The sequence below is a fragment of the Odocoileus virginianus genome, chromosome 16 (assembly GCF_023699985.2).
Source record: "Odocoileus virginianus isolate 20LAN1187 ecotype Illinois chromosome 16, Ovbor_1.2, whole genome shotgun sequence".
Classification (NCBI taxonomy): domain Eukaryota; kingdom Metazoa; phylum Chordata; class Mammalia; order Artiodactyla; family Cervidae; genus Odocoileus; species Odocoileus virginianus.
The window spans coordinates 717242-739883 of NC_069689.1; the positions used below are offsets into that span (position 1 = coordinate 717242).

The 22642-nt window shown below is 46.5% G+C and overlaps 1 protein-coding gene and 1 pseudogene across 4 annotated transcripts in view; both read right to left on the minus strand.

Moving 5' to 3' along the window:
- Positions 1-93: 93 nt before the first annotated feature.
- The window catches only part of EDC3 (enhancer of mRNA decapping 3), a 57085-nt gene continuing 34536 nt past the window's right edge, over positions 94-22642 (minus strand). For all 4 annotated transcript variants that reach the window (XM_070477554.1, XM_020873573.2, XM_020873574.2 and 1 more), the window contains 4 exons: positions 21738-22073; positions 10197-10350; positions 4969-5186; positions 94-2565 (listed from right to left, as the gene is read on the minus strand). In XM_070477554.1, coding sequence (XP_070333655.1) covers positions 2231-2565; positions 4969-5186; positions 10197-10350; positions 21738-22073 — 1043 coding nt within the window. In that variant the 3' untranslated portion in view covers positions 94-2230. The remainder of the gene's footprint in view (positions 2566-4968; positions 5187-10196; positions 10351-21737; positions 22074-22642) is intronic.
- Positions 17648-17790, minus strand: LOC139038811 (small nucleolar RNA SNORA70; annotated as a pseudogene).

A 22642-nucleotide genomic window follows, 5' to 3' on the forward strand; every position in this document is an offset into this window, starting at 1 on the left:
TTGAGGTCAGGTGAGGATCAAGGCAGGTTCCTAGGGCTGGGGATGCAGTACCTCACTGCAGCCCACGGAGCAATGTACCACAGCACACAAGACTCCCGTCATTCAGCTTTATTGTAGTGCTGGTTTTTGGTTCCCCAAGAGCTGCATGAATGAGTTTTGGCCACCTGACTGGGGCCCCGTGGGGACTGGGCACTGTGGGTAGGATGCCTCTGAAAAGAGGTGAAGATGGAGGAATCATGCTATCTTTACCACCACTGGGGAAGGCCCAGGCTGAGGGCAGCAAGAGGCTCCAGTGCCACCTGGGGAGAAAATAGAGGCTTGGGCACCAACTCCCAGTGGCCCCTCAATACAAGGCCATCACCCACAGGGTCACCATGACTTACTGGAGCAAGCAGAGTCTTGTGCACCAGGGTTCTAGCTCGTTTTTCACTGGACCCAATGGGGAGACCTCACCGCATTAACAGGCAGCCGGAGCCTGTTGAATGGTTGCTTACTAAAATGCCTGTAACCCAGCATTGCTCCTCAAACCATGGGCCCACCTCTAGAGAGAGGGCCTCATTCAGGAGCTTCTCGGCCCTGAGAGTGAGCAGAGGTTCAGGAAGGATACACAGCATGGGATTCACAGTCGCTGGCCACCATCCACCGCTGGAGACAATTTAACATCTGAGGGAGGCTGGGAGGAAAGGAGGGACCAGCCCTCTCTGCCCTGCCTAATATGCCCCCAACTATGCTCTGATAAGGAAAGTGATAAGCATCCTGAAATCCAGGGTACCAGGGCCTAACCTGCATCCATGATCCTTGGCAGGCCCTTCCACTCACCCCCTTAACCATACTGGGTGGGCACAGAGCAGAAGGAAGCCTGAAGCCCTGAAAAAGGCTTTAACACAAGCCTCTGCAAGGGCCCCACTCGGGAACTTCAGGACATGGCTCCTGTTCTGCCAACTTTTGGGGCCTGTGAACATCTGGGGGCTCAGTGTCTTAGGATCTGAGCAGCACTGTGTTCCTAAGGCTGAGTCCCACCAGCTAGCTCATCCAGAACTAGCCTCATTTTGGCATCTTAGAGACAGGGTGCTGGCCCTGAGCCTACACATCTAGAGAGGACAATCAAAGGGTTCAAGGCCCAGACACTAAAAGCTGGGGGGCTGGGGGAGAGCCCACGTGGGAGGGACATGCGCCCACAGCTGCAATGGACCATTTCAGGGGAAGGGCAGAGCGGGCAGAAGAGAGTAGGGATATGTGTGCAGGCAAGGAGGAGGGGGGAGTGGTGGCTTAGGACAGAAGCACCAGGGAGCCTCTTCTGGTTCAGCACCAGGCTCCCCCAGGGGCCTCCCCAATACTGAACATTAAAGCTGCACCCTGAGGGGTCTGGCCCCAGACTAGGCAAAGGCTCAGTCCCCAGCTAGAGTATGGGGTTGGGGGGCACTGCTGGCAAGATGGGCACTGTGGTTCTACAGTAACATAAGCTTATACTACCTGTGCTGCAGACAACAGAAAAACAGTAAAAAAAAAAAAAAAAAAAAACCCAATACAATAACACCATTCAGATGCAACCCTGCCCCCCTTCCCTGCCTCTCAGAGTGATGGAGTGGAAAGGAGGAAGGACCCTTGGGGGAAAAAAAAAAACCTAGCATAAAACTTGATCAGCTCACGAGAAAGGGTCAAAGCCCCCAAATCATCTTGCAGTGGGGCTCAGGGAAGGCCTCAAAGCCCTCAAACTGAACCGAGAATGCAAGTCTGCCCTCTAGTGGACAGCGGCAGCACAGCCAGTTCTACATGATCAGAGGAGGGGCTGCTTGGCTGGAGGAAGCAGGGGAGACAAAGCCACAAGCTCTGAACCAGAGCAAGCACAGAACCCCCAACAGGACTGCCCCACCCTGCGAGGCGTCAGCCCAGGCCCCGTGGCTGTAAACCTGACATACAGTCTGTGAGCTGCCTATGTCTGTAAACAAAGCCCCACCTGACCACGCAGGGGGCCGAGTGTAGAGATGCCTGGAGCCACTGTGCACTTAGCCTGCCACTAGCCCCGTGCCCCCGGTGGGAAAGCCTTCCCTGGCTCAGGGCACGTGACAGGTCAGTTTTAAATATGATCTGTTCTTTCAAAGAAACAAAATGAAAAGAGAAAAAATTTAACAACAAGGTCCATGAAGCTTCACATCCTTAAGGCGTTCGCTGTCAAATTCAGTGTCAGGAGCAGCAGGGGACTATGAGGTCCAGCCCGCCCAGAGCCCTTCTAGGCAGAGTGCAGTGGGATGACAAACTTGCAGCCAAAGGGCGAGTGGTAGTTGATGCCCACCTCCTGGAAGACCTGCTGGGGAATGCCGATGTCGCACAAATAGACGCGGCCCGCGTGCTCCCCCAGAGGCAGAGGCAGGCCCAGAGCCAGTGACCACTTGGCATCAATGCCCTGTTCACCTTCATGCACAGGAGGGTCTATGCTGAGTACTGGCGCCCGGTTCTGGTTGGCCCAGGCCACAGCTGCCTTGTACCAGGGCTGATCCCGCAGGAAGGCATTCTCAGGGCAATCCAGACAGTTGATCACCAGGTCCACAGGGCTAGTGGGCAGATCTGCAGGTGGAAAGAGTGCCATCTGTAACCCCTATAAAGTAGAGAGCAGTCCAGGCTGGGACAAGAACCTCAGTGACCCCAAGAGTGTCTTGTTCAGATACCACTCCAATGCCTCTGCAGAGGCCAGGCTTTTCAAGGTTGGGCCAGGATCCAGGCTCCGGGAGTTCCAAGACCTGGTTGGGCTGGGTGCTAGAGACCAAGGGTACGTCAGCCTGATGGACCACTGTCCTCGTGGAGCTCCCAGGCTGAAGCACTGTCGTGCTGAGTGAGCAGAGCATCTCAGGACATGAGGCCCCTGCCTCCTCTGCACATCTAACTTCCTGGTAAATTATAAGCTCTGGGAAGGTGGGCTCTATTACCAAGTCAGTCTTCAGGGGGAGGATGTGACCAGGGCCCAGGAGAATTGGGCTGACTGCCATTTGCTGTCTGGCCCTAGAAGTGTGAACAGGCAAGAGCGTGCTCACTCTACACCAGGCTGGCCTGCTCCCACAGCCTGGCCTTGCTGGTCCCCTCACGATTATAGAAATGAGTCCTTCTTGCAGCCCAAACTTAAGAACGCCGAAGGAATCTCTCACTTCTCCCAGGTGTTTAAAAAGGCTTCTCTGCTCTCACCAGGCCTCTGGCACAGTGTAAGAACAGATGGCTCAATAAGCACATAAGTCCTGACCAGCCTAGGAGGTTAAACTGAGACTAGCAGAAGTCAGACCAAACTCAAAGGTGAACATCCTGGAGCAACTGGAATAGGAAGCCTTGTGGGTAGCTGAGGAAGAATAACTGCCTGAAAAAGGGCATCATATTACAGATCTTAAGAGGGGGAACCCACATATGAGAACCCCTTCCCAGGTCTCAGCCTTAAGTACTGACATACCTCAATTAGATTCTCAGAACAGGCCACTACGGGTGGGGATGGGTGTGTCCCTGTGAGCCCCAAAGTTTTCGAGAGTAGGAATGGCATCCTCCCTTCCTCATGCCCACAGGAGCCTGACCTGAGAGTTAAGAGACTGAGGTTCTGGCCCCATCTTGCCATCTGATCCCTTTCTCTGGGCCACATTTGCGTGCTCCACTTCTGCCCTGTTCTCATTTAAACCCACTCCTATCAGACCACGCTTCACCATACCACTTGAAACTGCTCCTGTCAAGATCACCAGGGGCTTCCACACTGCTGGACCCAATAGTCAAGTCTCAATCTTCATCTGAACTCAACTTAGAAAGGCCTGCTGACACAGCTGCTCACACCCTTTCCTTTATTCGTCTTTCAGGTACCAGACTCTCCAGGCTTTCCTTCTCCTTCAATGACCACTCTTTCCCTGTCTCTTAGCTGGTCCCTTAAACTTTTATCCAAAGAACCCACTCTAACATCCTATCCTCTCTTCCTAGAAGATACCTTATCCAGGATCATTATGGCTTTAAATACCACCTCTTCACACTTGTAACTCCACACTGGATCCCTTCACTTAACTCCAGACTCATCTCCATCAATCAGTATTTCCACCTGCCTATCCAATAGGCATCTCCAACTGAGCTCCTGCTCTTCTTCCCCAAACCTCCCTCAGCTCTTCCTCTCAGTGATGGCACCTCCATCCTTCCAGTTACTCAGGTCAAGAAACTTGGAGTCGTTCTTTACCCTTCTCTTTCTCTTATCCTTTACATCCAATCTATAAACTCTTATCTTCAATGTTGCTTCAGAAACTAACCACCTTTCATCACTTTCATGCTGTCTCAGCCACCATCACTTCTCGTTCCAATTATTACAATAGCCTTAATAAATCTGTGTAAGTCTACAGTCTGCGCTCAAACAATAGACGTAATGATCGTCTGGAACCCGAGCTGGATTATATCTTTCTGCCACTTATTCCTAAAGTGACTCTCCATCTCACTCAAGACTAAAAGTTCAAACCTTACATAAAGATCCACAGGCCCTTTTATGACTGGGCCCTAAAACGTCGAAGTCTACTGCTACCCTCCACCCAACCCTCCAACATTCACAAGCTCCCTTCCCTGTTTTATTTGTCTGCATAACACTACCATCTGACCTGAGAGAACTGTCACTTTTCATCTGTCCTAACCAGAATGTAAGCTCCACAAATGCATGGATTAAGAAAAAAAAAAATCTATCACTGTATCCCCAGTGTCAGGAACAGTGCCCATTCTGTATTTATCCGTGAAAAAACTAAATGGATCCCCACCTCTCCATCTGAGTGGTGGGAGGAGGAAGAAGGTGAAGGGATGGGATGTAGGCAAGTCAACACCAAGGGTATTTACTTTCTTAAGACTCTAAGACCACTCATGAGCAAAGTGCTCTTTATGATTGTGGTGCTTTTCCACCTGTCACCACTGGGCGGCACCAGCAGACCATGAAAGCACTGAGGAGGGAGCGGGCCCCAACCCTGTACAAGGGCTCACCTTTGAGGCTAGACACTTGTTGGCCCTGGGTCTTGCTGAAGAGAGACAGCTCATTGGTAATGGATTCCAGCATCTTCACGAAGTTGGGCAGAAAGAGGATGACCTGGACATCATGGTTGGCCAGGTGCCTTCCACAACTGATACCCTGAGCCCCCTTCACGTGAGGCCCACAGAGCAGGGCCACTGTAGGCCTCTGGTGAACGTTTTTGGGATTCAGCCTGGAACAGAAGGTAAAGAAGCATCATCAGCTGAGACTTGCCAATCCTTTGTCCCATATCCCGGACACCTCCTGGCACCTGCTGCTCTCAGGGCCCAGGTTCTAGAGGGGATGGACAAAATCCACTACAGGCCAAGTTCACAGGGTGGCCTTCCCACTGTCCCACACTTCATCTTTGGGTCCTCTTAGGTGTAGCTAGTGGTAAAGAACCCACCTGCCAATTCAGGAGACATGAGACCTGGGTTCAATTCCCGGGTCAGGAACATCCCCTGGAGGGCATGTCAACCCACTCCAGTTTTCCTGCATGGAGAATCCCATGAACAGAAGAGCCTGGTGGGCTACAGTCCACAGAGTCGCAAAGAGTCAGACATGACTGAGGCGACTTAGCACGCACTAGGTAGTTCGCTTGACCTTGTTCCGTGCAACACCGCTGCCAGAACACTGCTTTCTAAGAACACTTTCTGTTCTCACTGTAGGACCTATTACATCAAACACTTCTCGGCAAAGAGGTTTTTCCACCTCTGCAGGCTTCTTGATTCTTCTTCCCCAATGCGCCTGCTCTGCTGCCGCAAGACTGGTCTCATCACTCTCTCTCGCACCTGATGGTTCTGTCTTGCTTCTGCTCAAACTACTTCACCTGCCCAGAAAGCCCTTCACTTATGAATCTCTGACCCACTCCTTCTAGGATTACTCTGGCTCAACTCCTAAGAGACTCACAGCAAGTACCAAAGAGGGCAGTTGTAAATCATACTCAATTAGTTGCCAGTCCAAGTTCTCTTCTCTGAGCTGCCAGTAAGCTAAGAAGGGCAATGCTGGATCTACTGTATTTCCTAGACTGCTGGGTGGATGAATGGATGTAAAGCACTCTGAACAGGAACTGACACCGAAAGTACTCAATTGATGCTGCTGTCATTATAGTTCTGGTCACAGAGAAGGCAGAAGGCTAAGGGCTTCCTGGCGGGGAGCTGCCTTGGACACTCACTTCTGATGAAGTCACTTTCAGCTTTATGCTATTCAAAATGGAGCCACCCCCCCCACCCCAAAAGAAAGGCTGAGACCCCTCTGGTCTCAGATAAGTCGTAAATAAGGGGGTTAAAATTAGCCCTAGAGCTATGCCCAACTGCCAGGCAGTGCCGTCTCTCCCGGGCAGGAAGGCAGGGGAGATGAACAGTCAGAAAGAGGCTTAGGTCCCTGCTTGGGGTGGAGCCGGGACAGTCACTTATGGGTTTTCTCCAAAGAGAGGAGGACAGATGTTGTCAAGCCAAAGAGGAAATCCTCACTCTCCAAATAAATTCAGGGAAATTTAGTGATGTACTTTCATATACACCAAGTCATTAATTTCTCCTCACTACGTTTGCATCATAAGGAAATATAGTGAGTACTTCTCCCTGCTCACAGATAACTGCAGAGTTCACATCAGACTCGCCCGGGTTTATTCCCTAAATGAACTCTTCCTCTCACAGAGGCATCCCCCATCTGAGGACTCAAAGCAGACCACGACACCCACAGACCCAACAGCAGGGGTCAGAGTCCAGGCACTGGAGACAGCTTCACCGTGAACCACCGGTGCCACGTGGGCCAAGTCCTTCTGCTCTCTTGAGCCCTAGCTTGCTCATTTTAAAACCTGGTCTACTACTTACCTTCGAGGTGAAGCAATGAGGAGCAAATTAAATGCTAATATGAAGGCACAGTGAAAAAATGCATGATATTTAACATACCATGGTACTTAACATCACTTAACAGATGATGATGTTAATAAGTTGCACTCAATATGCCAGCAAATTTGGAAAACTCAGCAGTGGTCACAGGACTGGAAAAGGTCAAGTTTTCATTCCAATCCCAAAAAAAGGCAATGCCAAAGGATGCTCAAACTACCACACAATTGTACTCATCTCACACGCTAGCAAAGTAATGCTCAAAATTCTCCAAGCAAGGCTTCAACAGTACGTGAACCGAGAACTTCCAGATGTTCAAGCTGGATTTAGGAAAGGCAGAGGAACCAGAGATCAAATCACCAACATCCCTTGGATCACAGAAAAAGCAAGAGAGTTCCAGAAAAACTTCTACTTCTGCTTTACTGACTATGCCAAAGCCTTTGACTGTGTGGATCACAACAAACTGTGGAAAATTCTTAGAGATGGGAATACCAGACCACCTGACCTGCCTCTTGAAAAATCTGTATGCAGGTCAACAACCAAGTTAGAACCAGACATGGAAGAACGGACTGGTTCCAAATTGGGAAAGGAGTACGTCAAGGCTGTATATTGTCACCCTGCTTATTTAACTTATAAGCAGGGTACATCATGCAAAATGCTCGTTTGGTGAAGTACAAGCTGGAATCAAGACTGCTGGGAGAAATATCAATAACCTCAGATATGCAGATGATACCACCCTTATGGCAGAAAGCAAAGAGGAACTGAAGAGCCTCTGGATGAATGTGAAAGAGGAGATTGAAAAAGCTGACTTAAAACTCAACATTCAAAAACCTAAGATTATGGCATCCAGTCCCATCATTTCATGGCAAATAGGTGGGGAAACAATGAAAACAGTGAGAGACTTTATTCTCTTGGGCTCCAAAATCACTGCAGATGGTGACTGCAGCCATGAAATTAAAAGACGCTTGCTCCTTGGAAGAAAAGCTATGACAGACCTAGACGGTGTATTAAAAAGCAGAAACAATACTTTGCCAACAAATGTCCATCTTGTCAAAGCTATGATCTTTCTAGTAGACATATATGGATGTGAGAGTTGGACCATAAGGAAGGCGCCAAAGAACTCATGTTTTTGAACTGTGGTGCTGGAGAAGACTCTTGAGAGTCCCTTGGACTGCAAGGAGATCAAACCAGTCAATCCTAAAGGAAATCAACCCTAAATATTTACTGGAAGGACGGACACTGCAGTTCCAATCATTTGGCCACCTGCTGTGAACAGCCAACTCATTAGAAAAGACAGATGCTGGGAAAGATTGAAGGCAGGAGAAGGGGACAACAGAGGATGAGATGGTCGGATGGCATCACCAACTCAATGGACATGAGTTTGAGCAAGCTCCAGGAGTTGGTAAAGGACAGGGAAGTCTGGTGTGCTGCAGTCCATGGGGTCGCAAAGAGTTGGACATCACTGAACAACAATTAACATACATGAAAGTAATTATGGAGGTATCTTTCTCAAAGAAAAGCCAGCAATTGTTGCCAAGAACAGTACTGTTGGCCCTTCTGAGAGCTCAGACACTGAGAGAACAGACAGGCACAAGGACAGTCAACCACAAGAAGCTGACCAAAAAGGAATGGACTTGAGAAGGACATTCAGGTCCTGCCCCCAAACTGCTATTTCTGGGAAGCCACTTAATGGCCTCAAATATTTGCAGGAACAGCTTACTCCGAGGGTTGCCCCAGTGGCTGCTCTGGGAGGAGGTTCAACGGTCAGCAGACCCAAGGGCATGATATGCTGCAGAGGGCAACTTGCACCATGTCCTCCTGTGCGGTCTCCAGTGGCTCCTCCCCAGCACAGGCCAGGCCAGAGAGCCGGGTGGGAAAGCAGGCCTAAGTCAAGGGTCAAGGCGGATGAACACAACTCTACAGGGTGAGAGGAGTGGAGAAGCAAGGAGGGGAAACCTCACTGTCAGTGTGGGTCACCTGAGCCACCACTCTCCCACAAGACTAACAATGTCCTCCTCTTCGCTGATAAATCCAGCAGACACCTGTCAACCTTAAATGTGTTGCTCGCTCAGCATTACCACTGCCATCCCTTTATTCCTCAAATACCATTTCTTTGGTTCTTAAACCTTGCCCTCTTGGTTCTCTTACCTCTCTGGCTTTAAACTTTCTTAGCTATTTTGGAAGGCTCATCTCTTAACTAGGCTTTAATGCTGATGTTCCCCAGAATTCCACCCCAGGCCCTTTCCTCTCTTCACACCTTCTCCTTAACGGAGCCTGCCTATTTTTATACCACGTACCAGCTGATGACTTCCAATCTCTATCTTCTGCTCAGACCTTTCTCTAAACTTCAGATCCAGACTGCTAATAGTCCATCTGCATGTCTCACAGTCCTAAACTCAACACATCCAAAACAAAACCTACCACCTCCTCCATGCCTGCTCCTCTTCCCATGTTCCTAATCATGGTGACTGCTCTCACTGTCCATCCCAGTGTCCAGGCTAGAATGCTTTAAAGTTCAGGGATCACTGACACTTTATTTTCAATCACCTTTCATATCCACTCAATACCCTGCCCTCTTAATTTTACCTTAAAAAGTTCCCTCATCTACCCACTTCTCTGATCCCCTCTTCCCTACTTGGGACCACCATCACTTGGCCCCTGGCTCAGTTTCCTATTATAATTTTCTAAATGGTCTCATGGCCTCCAATCTTGTCTCTGCTAATCTACTCAGCCAAAGTTTTTAAAACACAAAACTAATCATGCCATAGCATTACTGAAGTGCCCTCAGCTGTACTGTCTGAGTTCCCTATCACTCAGCTGTACCAAAACTGGGTCTCTGGAGGTTCTTAGAAGGCAAGCCTCTGGTAGTTGGCAGGAGTCTTAGAGTCAACAGCGACCAGAAAGGAAGAATCAAAGAGTGGTTTGTTGAAGAAGAGGCTTCCCAGGTGGTGCTAGTGGTAAAAAATCCGCCTGCCAACAATGCAGGAGGCATAAGAGACGTGGGTTCAATCCCTGGGTTGGGAAGATCCCCTGGAGGAGGGCATGGCAAGCCACTCCAGTATTTTTGCCTGGAGAATCCCCATGGACAGAGGAGCTGGAGAGGGGGCTATAGCCCATGCAGTCACAAAGAGTCAGACATGACTGAGCATGCATAAGCATTGGGAGAATAATGAACACTCCCAGGACAGGGGTAAGAATGGCAAACAAAAGCTGCGTAGCGTCCAGGAAAGTGACTTCACAGAGACTCACATTAGAGGAGCAGCAACGGAACCCCTGTGTGTGTGAGGCACCATAGTGGTGCCAAAGCAGAGCAGCGTCATCCCACACTCAGCCCCCACCCAGCTGGGGGCATTTACCTGTTGGGTCCTCCGAGTAGGGTCAATGCCATCTGACTGGCACACACGCCTGTCATCTCCAGTCTCCGCTCCAGAGTCAAGCCATGCTTCTCAGCCACAGCCAACAGCTTTTTATGCAGCTCGTAGGAAATACTTGGGACAACCAGGCCAGAGTCTGCAGTTTGAAAGGAGGTGAGGAAAAAGGCAAAGTGATTACAGGAAACCAGTTCTTCAAATGGTGGAGTTGATCTGTGAAAGCCAAGACTTTAAGACTGACCCTCTTCAGCCCATCTGCATAGTCCAAGACAAAGGCAAGCTATGCAGCTCTCCCAGAGCTCAAGCAGTGGATATGGAACTACGTAACAACTTGTTCAGGCTACCACAGAGTGGGGGTGAACCTAACCTCTCTTACAAGTTTACCTTTAGACCATGAAGGCCAAATCCACCAACATGTACCTGGTACTATCAAGAAAAGACTGCCAACCACATTAAAACATGCTTTTCTCAAAGTAGGGGAAATGCCACTCCTGGCTGTGAGGTTTTCCTCATAAGCAGACCCCTTATTCTTGCCTAGAGTGGAACAGACACTAGCTAACCCTCCTGATCCTCTGGTCCCCGCTATTCAATTTTCAGGCAGGATGACCTGTTCATCCCACCTGCTCCCCACATCCTCTTCCTCCTACTCTCCTCTACTTAGCCCTTCCGTTTGGCCAAAGAAATTCAACTAAAAACTTGCTTTCTCAAATAATTTGTTGTTTTCTCCCCACTCTTGAGTGACTGTAACCTAAAACTCTTACCAAAGAGAAAGAGTACATGGAAAGTAACTACGGTTTGCTTTAAGCTACTCAGAAGAAATCTTTTACTCACCATAAACAAACTGCAACTCTATAAAGGTTAGGGAGAATCACAGTCACTGAAAGTACACCATCAAAAACACTTGGTTTTACAAGGTCAAAGTCTTCAGCAGCTTGGTACACTTGAAGAAGTCTATAGCATTACATGTCTAGCAGCAAGGTGCTGTTTCAGAGCCCAGAACCGGGACAGGAAAGAAACAGCAAAGTCAAAAATTGTGATCTTTTGCCTTGACATCCAATGCCACCTTACAAAGGTTAAAGCCACTGGACTGGCCCCAAGGGAGCAAACTCTCTGCAGTGAGCCCTGGGCTCACTGGTTTCAATCAGCAAGTTATCAAGGGATTTTGCATATATCTAGTTTTGTCTGGATGGATCACATGCCCCCACATCACTTTAAAAATTTATTTGGCTGCTGGCATGTGGGATCTAGTTCCTTCACCAGGGATGTACTCTGGGGTCCCTAGATTGGACGTGTGGAGTCTTAACCACTGGACCCTCAGGTGCCTTGTTAGATCCTGTGTCCTCATCGGTACGGGACTGTAAACTCCTCAAAGTAGGGAAATAAGCCTTTTCCTTCTTCGACCCCCACCTCAGTTCTGTCATCTCAGCTGTATTTATTTACCAACAGAGGCAAGATTTCATTAGGTACTCAAACATATAAATGATGCAAATCTACCATTTCTTGTGTGGCTGAACTCTAAGGCAGAACTTTTCATCAGAAAGTTCATCACCATCCAGAGCCCTGTATAGAAAAATTTCTCTTCCTCACTGACAACTTCAGGAGAATTCTATCAGTTATCCAGTCCTGCCTACATAGATCTCTAAAACCACAGAGAATCAGGCTGTGGCTATACATTTTAACAACAGAAACCCAAGCATAAAGACTGAACTTACAGTACCCACGTCTGTTTTCTCTCAAGGAAAGGCAAAATAATAATGTAATAATAAAAGCCATGTCCATGTCAAAATGAACACTATCTTGTTGGTTAACTGAGCTCCTCCACCTGTCTGAGTCCTAATCCTGGGCAGACATGACAGGCAGTGAGCTGAGCCTCACCCCTTGCCCCTTCTGAAATGTGAGCCGTTGATACCCCAGATGCCGATGCTGAGGGCTGTAGCCTGATTGCATGTCAAGAGCTGATTAAACAGCCAGTTTTTACGGTCGGCTTCAGACATGCACATATTATCAGGACTAATTGGGAACCACTGATAGCAGTGTGAAAAAGTTGAATGAATTCTCAGAAATCCTAAGACACTAACAACCCTAAACCTGTCAGACAAGTCACGCACCTGCCTACTTCAAACACCCTCTTCACCTGCAGAGTCACGAAAGGCGAGCTTTCCCTCCAGTCTGTGCAGTTCTTTACCTACTTATTCCCTTTCTGGTGAATCTGAAACAGGTCAGGGCAATGCATCTTGTGCCTGCCACTCCACTAATCAAACTTTCTTTCTGGAACCAGGTCTTGTGCTACATGTGCAGGTGCCTCCTCTCTGGTTTTGAGGGCTCTCCGGGGGCAGGCTGAGCATTTGCTGCTTTCTCCTCATAGTTCTTAGAGGTACAAGACTGATGGCACAGCAGGAGGAGAGCCTACCCCACTCTGGATGGCTGGCTGCTGCAGCCGGAAACCGTGTCTATTACATTTCACTGATTTGTACCAGGGGCAGGGGCCCTGATAAACTGGCACATTTTGTAGCCCAGGGAAAGATCTGGCCAGGAATTCTCTCTGTTCAGTCTACCAGTCATGGAGTCCAGGACTTCACTGTACTCTACTCTCTATCTCTGAAAGGTATATGCCAGCACCACAAAATGTTCCTTTGCAACATTTACTCACAAAGTCCAACAGGCAGACTGGCTTATCAGAAACAGGCAGAGGGAATAAAATAAATTCCAAAGGAAGGACACCAAGAACATAGCGTGTGAAGTGCAAACAATAACACTGCCGAAGTCTGAACATGGGCCAAGCCCAGCTATGTTTGGGTTGGAAGGTGGATGTTAATTGTTTGGGAGCCAAGGCAATAACATTAGTGGGTAGGGCTTCTCTTAATATTAATATGTTCTTTACAGCTGTTGGTAATATAAGAGACATATAATTATAGCCAGTTCGTGACAAGCAGAGCCCTTCTTAGGATCTGATTAACCTTAGGGTATCCAGGAAAATGGCTTGAGTACACCCAGCACAGGCCAGGAGAGAAGACGCTTCCTCCCCGCACACAGCTCGCCCCGCAGATGGAGGCAGGGCCCTGAAGCCCTGAGGCCCAGCACCGTGTATGCTGCTCCTTCTTCAAGTTCCTGTCCCTTTCACACTGCTCCTTTCAGCACACACCATCTGGGCCCTTCCCTCCCTTACGGACACACGGACATGTCCTCACACCCTCCATTGCACCTCCCCACCGTCAGAAGCCTTCCAGTGCCATGTCCAAGTCTTCCTCCACAGCCTCTGCATGTACATCCCTCCCACTCCTTCAAACCTCCCAGCCTTTCTGTTGTGTAACAAGGCTCCCACCGCAAAGTGTCCTCTCTAATCCAAACTCAATCCTCACACCGGCAGGGCCTTATACTTGGAAAGGCTGTGTGTATCCCATGTCTTACAAATGAGAAGCAGAACTTAATTACGGGCACAGGGATTTCTCCAGGACTATGAATTCTATTCCACCCTGCGGTGGTCACATAACTGGGTAGCAATATCGTGAGCTCTTTTTCAGAGTATAAAACCACTGGTAAATTCACACCTTCAGACCCACAATGTACAGAGAGCCCCTGTAGACTTATATTAAGGCTGCCATAAAACGCAATTTGGTGTCAGGTGTATCTTTGAAAGAAGAATTTGTTACAAGAAAGCTAAATACTCCTAATACTCTTTACAAGGGTCCACAAGGCCTCCCATGATCTGGCCCCGCATACTACAGCTCCTTTACCTTGGAACTCAACCCCAGAGGCTCCAGGCATTTGGCTGCCTTCTGGGTCCTGAGTATTCCATGTTCCTTGCAGGCTTAAGAAGCTCATCCCCTCACGTGCTTTCCCTCTTCTGGCATTCTCCTCTCTTGTTCAATGCTCCTTCACACCACACATGGCTGATTCCTCCTTCTTTAGGTCTCAGTTTAAATACCCCTCAGTCTCAGCATGTTGCTTACTGCTTTCATTGTGCTTTAATAGAATTTGTAAATAACTCCTGCCTTCGTTTTGGACTACCTACTTTGGTAGACAGTAAGCTCCACGAGGGCAGTAACTCTGTCTGCCTTGTTCACTGCCATATCCCCTTTTCCACTGTGCCTTCAGTGCTAGCACAGTGCCCAGCGCAGGGGCTACAGAAGGATGTGTTGAATTCATGAATGAATGGGAAGGAAACCTGTACAACAGCCTCAGGGCATTCCATTCTGCAGCTGGATAAGAGTCCAGCTGTAACCAAAGGCAAGTGTGGGTAGGATGTTTCTGACTCCCCACTTGTTCCTTTCCCCATTAACAATGAGACCAACCTCCTAGCCTCACTGGACCTCATTCCTTCAGGTTAAAGCTCTAGTGGAACAAGCTTTGGATTCAAGAGGTAAAAGACTTCCTGACAAAGATGATTCATTGATTACAAAGGGGAAAGTATCTTTACAAAGAAGAAATCTGTTGGACAACACCCTTACCAAGTGATCAAACTTGCCTCAGGGACAGGACAAGCTGATGCTGTGTCCTCTTACAATGTGATACCCCACAAGAGACAGAGCGCCACCAAACTCTGGGAAAAATGTTTAACACGAAACACGTCAAAAGGAAACAGTATATCAAAACTAAGGGGTATTCTACAAATCAACCGGTCTAGACTCTTCACAAATGTCAGTATCACAAAAGACAACAAAAGTTGTGGGAACTGTCCTGATTAAAGGACATGAAAGAGATCTGACAAATGTAACACGCAATGGTTGATTAAAAATATAACTATAAAGGATGTAATTGGGACAACCGGAAAGCTTTGCATATGAAATTAGATAATACATCTGTATTAATTTTAAGTTTTCTGAGAGCAATCTTGTAGTGTGACTGAGGAGAGCAACATCCTATTGAATACATATGTAAGTAAGGGTGAAATGCAAAAAACAAAATATAATGAGTTCAACTAAATCTCAAGTTGTTCAGGGGTGTGTGTTTATGTATTCCTATAAAGTAAAGGTAGCAAAATGTTAACTGCTGAATCTAAATGAAGGACATACATTTGTTCATTATATTATTCGAGCAACTTTTCTGCAATTTTGAATTTTTTTCAATATAAAAGGTTGGGGAGGGACTTCCCCAGTGGTCCAGTGTGGCTGGGACTCCATGCTCCGAATGAGGAGGGCCCAGGTTCGTTCCCTGGTCAGGGAACTAGATCCCACGTGGCCACAACCAAGATTCAACACAACCACAAATAAATAAAATTTTTTTTAAAGTTGGGGAGAAAAAAGAAAGATCCAAATATGATCAACAAATGTTTACAAATGTAATAATACATCAAGCCAGTGGTAGGGTGGGGAATGGTAGGAAACAAAATAAATAAAAAGAATAAGAGAACAAACCACATTCTTAAGTCTTACAACCTAGCTGGAAGAAAAAAACATATATGTGCAAATAACAGAACACAAAACTGTGTTATCCTGACCACAAGTGTAAAATGTGATTTGAAACCAGGAGTTGCAGGTAGTGTCAAAACCTCAATTTGAACCACGCTTGAAAGACAGGCAGAATCTCAGTCACAATGATAGAGAAGACAGCACACTGGGTGGGGGTGGGGGGGTGGGGGGGGGCCGCGGCTATGAACAAAGTTCCAGGGGCTGGAATGGGTGTGGCAGGAGCAGATGCCTGGAGCCCAAGCCTACAGGAGGACTAGCTCAGAGTGGTGGGCGGGGCCAGACGTCAGAAGGCATTACAAGCCAGCTTGTTTCATACAGGATGATGTTATACAGAATTGATTTCAAAAGACAAAGGGAGCCTGCAGGGTAGCACCATAAACTAAAAGATCATGACAATTTCAAGGGCCACACACGAGCGAGAAGAGAATCTGGAGTCAATGAACACTGAGGATAAAGGTAAACTTGTCAAAACTGCTGCAGAAGGAATCAGTGTGCTATTAAATTAGAAAAAAAATGGCCTCCAGGGTTCTTTCTAGTCATTAACTTTTATGAGAAGGAAGAGGCAAAGATGGCCACAAAGTTTCACGCTGGACACTTAAAAGAATACTGATTCCACTGAAAGAAATGGGAATACTAAGGAGTCAAAGATATGGGTGGGAGTGAATGACTAACTTAGCTTTGATATATTGAATTCAAGTAGGATGGTGGATACACTGAAATCAAACTCATTCCTTGCTCTGGCTAGACACTTGTGGCTGTGAAAAGGCAAAGAGTGTATAACAGCAAAAAGGTCACATTTGCAGAGACGAATTCAGTTTTTAAAATGATGAACTGGTACCTTGATCAAAACTCAGGTGTCAGGCCATAATGTGATGGCTCCAGATCCCCCAGCCCCTAGTTTGAACTTAAACTCTTAAAACTCTGGGGATTCCCTGGTGGCACAGGGGATAGGAATCTGCCTGCCAGTGTTGGGGACATGGGTTCCATCCCTAGTCTGGGAAGATCCCACATGCTGCAGAGTAACTAAGCCCACAACTGTTGATGTCTGCACGCCTAGAGCCCCTGCTCCACAACGAGAAACCAGCCAACGAGAAGCTTGCACATCGCAACAAAGAGTAGCGCCTGCTTGCCACAGCTAGAGAAGGCCTGCACACAGCCATGAAGACCCAGCACAACCAAAAACAAATACATTTTAAATATATATACATAAAAAGGGTACAACAGTGTAACCCCAGAGATGCTACGAAAACTGTGATAAGCATGTGAAGAGCTTAGAATGGTGCCCAGGATACAGTTGATATCCCCGAACATCCAATACTATGACATCGATCATAATGTTTCTCCTTTCCCTCCCCTTTCTGCCACCTCTAAATCTTGCATACACTTCCATAATTTACTTGTTTACACATCTGGTTACCCTATATTCTAAGGCCTCTGAGACAATGACTTACCCAGAGGATCCAGAATGGCGTCTAGTAAAAATTTTATAAATGTTGATGCTTTGAAGTAACTTTACTGCAAATGTCTCTGAAATTCACTACTGACCGAACAATAATTATAAGCTGGGCACTACATTAGCTGCTTTCTACATGATCTCATTTTTTTTTCCTCGACAGGAAAGCAAGGATTTGCTGGTGAGCATGAGTAAAGAGGGGCAGTGCAAAGGCTCTCACAAGTGCAGGGCCCACCGTTTATCCAGAGGCCACAGTGAGGGATGTATTTGAACCCACAACCATTCAAGAAGAGCCGCTTTTCTGCCACCATATTTTCAAATTCATCCACATTAAACTTAGCAAGTCCCCAATTCTTGGAGATATAGATCTCCTGGCAGCCAAGGAACTTGAACTTGGTCCTGCAGAGGGCCTCCATCACATGCTCCTTGTCCTGAAGCCTGGTATGAATGGACATCATGACTTGGCCAGTGTGGACCCTGGTCACTGTGCCCTGGGGCTTTCCAAAGGCACCTAACATACAAGTCTGGAGCCTAGACTGATGACGGCATGGCAGTAATGAGTATCCACTGGAAAGGGCTATCTCTAAGGCCCCTTAGGGCAACCTGTGCAGGCAACAGACTGCATACAATACCGAGGAGGGTGCTATTTGCAGCCACTGCACACCAGGCCCCCGTGTGGAAGTGGGGAAAAGAGCGCAGTCGGCTTAATTGGCTGCAATCACATAACCTCATTTAAATGACAAGTATTATCCCATTGTAGATAAGGAAATAGGTTCAGGAGTCCTCACGCAGCTACATAACTCAATTCTCTGATCCTACAGAAGCCTCCGCATGGAAGCCTTTAATGATTAGGAAGTCCCTTAGTGTGGCAACACTACTATTTGCTTTCTTAGGGCTCAGCCAAAAAGCAATGCAGGAAGAAAATCACAAAAACATGTAGACTTGGCCTATTCTGAATTCATGCAATCTTCTACAACTAGACACTCATCGCCATTCATGCCCCGCACATACTATGCCTTTGAATCCTCTTGCTCACTCAGCCCTCTTCAATCTATTCTCAACCATGAAATCCTATTAAATTCCCCTTTGTCATTTCTCTCACATTTGTCTTCTTTTCCACTCAGAAGTCCAAACTCGACACATGAGTTGTGTTATCAGCTTCACCTTTCTTCCTGCTCTTGTCTCTCTCCTTAAATTCTAACCTGAATTCTATATAAGACCCATCTTCCTAAAGACTAATAAATCTTTCTAAAACAGATTTTAGATCATGCCTTTTTCAGAATCCTTCAGTTGCTCTTCATGGTCATAAAACAGGGGACAAATTAGCACACAAGGCTCTCTGCTCTGGTCTAAAGCTGTTTTCAACTCCTACTCCTTCCTCCACCCCCCACAAAAATCTCTACCCTGGTCAAACCAGCCAACAGCCAATCTCCCACACAGCCCTTTACTCACACTATGCACCAGCATCTGCCCAGCCTACCCATAAATATCTTCCTCTTCCTCTCTGATGAAATCTTGCCCATGTTTCAAGGCTTCTGTCCTGCTCCTTCTGTGAAGCCTTCCCCGATCACCCCACCTTCAGGACCTCTCCTGCCTCTCAACATCCCATGGATTTAAAGTCCACATTCGCACTGGACTTCAGGCATATATGGTATCTTTCCATTTCCTAGTACATCTTAATAATTTGGGTGCAACGACTGTCTTAGAGTGACTTACACATAATAAGGACAGCATTTTGACTGGCCCAAACTATCTTAAACACTACTTTTACAATATTATTAACGTTCAGCAAAGATTCTTCTCTGAAGACTTATCACTCTCCTAACGTGTTCTTTGGGGACCTCTCACCTCTGAACATAGAGTGCTCACACATTTTATAGCCAAACTTAACCAACACATCTGCAACTACTGGATACCATTATTTAGGTAGGTCCAAGCTGGAGAAATGTCCGACAATCTGCTGGAGACAGCAGCACGGTTAAAGGACCCAAAGGGGCTTTCCAGAGAGAAAAGATTTGGGTGAAACAAAGAGCTAAATTTAGTTGCTTCCTGAATGTGTTTTCCCAATCAGTAGACCTTTCATAACACTACCCCAACGACACACACAGTTGGCAAAGAGTATTGCCAAGAGGAATATGAGCAATGAGAGAGTAACAGCTTAGAAACTGTTGACACCACTTAGCATGCAGCCAATGTGTAGGATACCAGCAGCAAGCTGCCAGATTCCTGACACCCAAACCATTACCAAATGGGTCGTAAACATGCTGTTCTTTTGCAACTCTGGGTATTAGCAGAAAATAGGTTTGGAGTTCTAGGACATGAATGCCACAAGGCTAGACTGGGGAGCAAGCCAAGCCACTCTCCACAACTGTTGATCTAAGTTGGTCTACTTTTAAGGGAAGTAAAAAGAAAAGACTATATTATAATCTAAGTGCCATTAAACTATCCTTCTCATATCCTTCCTTCTCTTTAATTTACCTACATTCAGAAAAGGAAAAGAAAAGTGATAGATAAAGTTTGTAAGTGCCTTTGCCTCTCTCGACCTCAACCTGCAAAAATGATAAGATTACACTAGGTGATCAAGTAACCTAACTTTTTTGGTCCTAGCTTGTTTCTCACATTTTCCATATAGTTTGCCTTATGATACTAACATTTGGATAGGAGATCCAACTGGAAAAGTGCCCCCAGCCAGGCACTACGTGAATAACACTGAGTAAAAACCTGCTTCAAGGATTGTGCCTTGAAGCCGGAGGAGACAAAATCACTTGTGGGAGAAGTTGCTCAGCAAGATAACTGCGTGCCCGCTCTGTTTCCAGCACAGATCCTGCCTGACAAAATGACTTCAATTCCACTCCTTATCACTGCTGAGAACAAAGAGAAAAACCAGACAGATGACACTATAGGACTTCTTCTCCCCTCACTGTCAATGCTCCAACGAAATCCAGCTGGCTGCGACATACCACAAGTGGCCATACCTGAGTTCCTGGCCAACGTCTAGCACATGTGCTTTGTAGTATGTCACAACTGTGATTTAAAAATATGAGAGGAGGGAACTTTCATTTCTTTCATTAAATTAAACAAAGTGTGAAGACTAAGCTGGGAAAATGGAGTACATAGTAAGAAAAAGTTCTCACCTCTTCTGTTGTCTACTTTGGCAAATGTTTTTTTAGGCTCTTTTGGATCTGAGAATCTTTCCTGATTCTTGCTGCTACTGTCTCCCTTTAAGCCACTTCATTCTGAGGCAGGCCATAATCTCCCCAAGCTTAGGAACCTCCGGGAAGTCACATACAGCATGAGCCAACCACCTCAGCTTCCAGGAAGTTACCAGTAGAAGCAGCTTATTTTGTCACTGAGGGCAGTAAAAAGGAGAGCAGTCAAAAGTGGATGGATGGCAAGATCTCAGTATACTACCAGCCTGCTGAATGACAGCTGCCTTTGAAAAGCTTAAAACCTGACAATTTAAATGAAGTCTGATTCTGAGTTACGTTATCTGCCTTAGCACAGGTGGTAAAAAGAAAAAAAAAAAAAAAAAGAGTCCAGCAAGTCACACTGCCGGTATCACTTAAGCAATCTACGTTAGCAAAAAGGCACGCCTACCAGAGTCTGAAAGGTTAAGAAAGAATACTAATTTCTGTCTTCTACTGACAATCTGCTTATTTTCTTTTCACATGGAACCTTTTACACACAGCAAAACCAAATACATCAGAGCCCCGCTGATATCTACAAAAATGCCATGCCATATCTGATTTTCCCCAAAATGAAATTAAGCTGTTTCCATAAATCTCCCTGTAATTGCTACTAGCTTTCAAACTACTTCTACCCCATTTTCAAGACTTGAAGCCAAAATGATTATTATCCTTATTAAAATGATTATGATTCCCCCTTTAGCTCCTAAATCACTCAATAATGATAGTTTCTATTTGTATTCCAAGAAGCCCAGTTAATAAGTTTGGAGGGGAAGGGACAGAGACAGAGATGACACAGACCACCTGTCCCATGGCTGTCTCAAAGGCCACGTTTGAAGAAAAGATTCTTATGCTAAAAAAGAGAGAAAGAGTTTAAAATTACTGAGCTAACAGACTAGGCTATCATACACTGACGGTGACCTATACATAACTACCAAGGTACTACTGTCATTGAACTTTATGACTAGCTCCTCATTGACCACAGCTAGCAGATGAGGACAGTATAGTAAACAAATGTAATTTATGTAATTTGAGCCAATGGTTTCAACCACTCAGCTCTGACTATTTCTTACCCCAGCAAACAACCACTGCAACAGAGCTGAATTTCTGGTAAAATCTACAGGCAGTAATAGGAAAGCCAAAGTGAAAACAGATCTAACTATGTCAAGCTAGTGAGTTAGCCTCTATGCCTTTAGTTGTTAACCATAACCTTCTTAATAAACAGCAGACCAGATCCTGCCAGGTGCAGGATATTAATGGACATGTAGAAAAATCAGCCCCCATCCCAATCGAGTGGTAAGCAGGATGATAAACTGGCCACAATCTCTAAAAGACAATATAATGGGCCAACGACCATGCCACTTAAGCTACTTCCTACTACAAGATTCTGACTCAGAATCTGGATCATTCTGTTTCAAGCACCAAAAAAAAGCGTGGGGGTGGGGGAGGGAATAGCCAGTGGGATGTGGGGTTAACTGACCTGTGCAGAACTCCTTGCTCACACCGTGAGGCACTGTGATCCGACGGTAGACAATGGGCTCTGACTCCAGGATGTTCTCATCGTGGCGGTACCGAGTAGGCCTCTCATTTGGGATGCCTCGGGAACGGGTACCACTTCTCCTCTCATAGGTATCAATCTCCTCGAACACAGCTGCCTTGTCAAAAAGGGCCAGGTTCCCTTCAAAATCAAAATCTGTGTCTGGGATCTCCTCAATATCATCCCCAAAACACTCATCATCTTTATTCTTCATCTGGCCATTCTTTAAGCCACTTTTCTTTGGAGTTGCCTGATTTGGGTGCCTGCTACTAGATGACCCTGCAGAAAAAAACAGGGACTAAAGTCAGTATACTCACAGAAAGTGCTCAGTGGGGAGCACAAATTACCACAAATCTCATGGAATAGTAGATTTCATAAAGTACCCAAGTAACAGTGAATATGAAATAAGCAGTACTCCTGAAAATCTGAAGCTCTGCCCTTCATAAGGGAATTGGTAATGATTGAGGCTTTTTTGACAACTGACTATATCAAAAAAGTGGAGGGCAAGAACACAGCAGTCTCTCCACACAAGTCCAGGTGGTCTGATTCTGAATGTCCAGCTACTGATTAAGAGAGAAATAACCAGAGTAAAAGAAAGCCAAGTCCTCGTCACTTGAAGTTCAAAGAAAGATTCTGTCCAAGTGGCTCTGAATTTCATGCTTACCAAGCAAGTCGTTTTCTGATTTTTTAATTCAGTCTCAGGCTAGACCTCAGTAGAAAGGGAATCCCTGGGTTTAGACAGATTCCAGATCTTGAGACGGATATACATCTGCCAGTTTAAGTTGATATATTTTGACTTACAGGCCTGTTTTTAGATCTTCTGGTTAATGTGATCTCTTTTCTTAAAA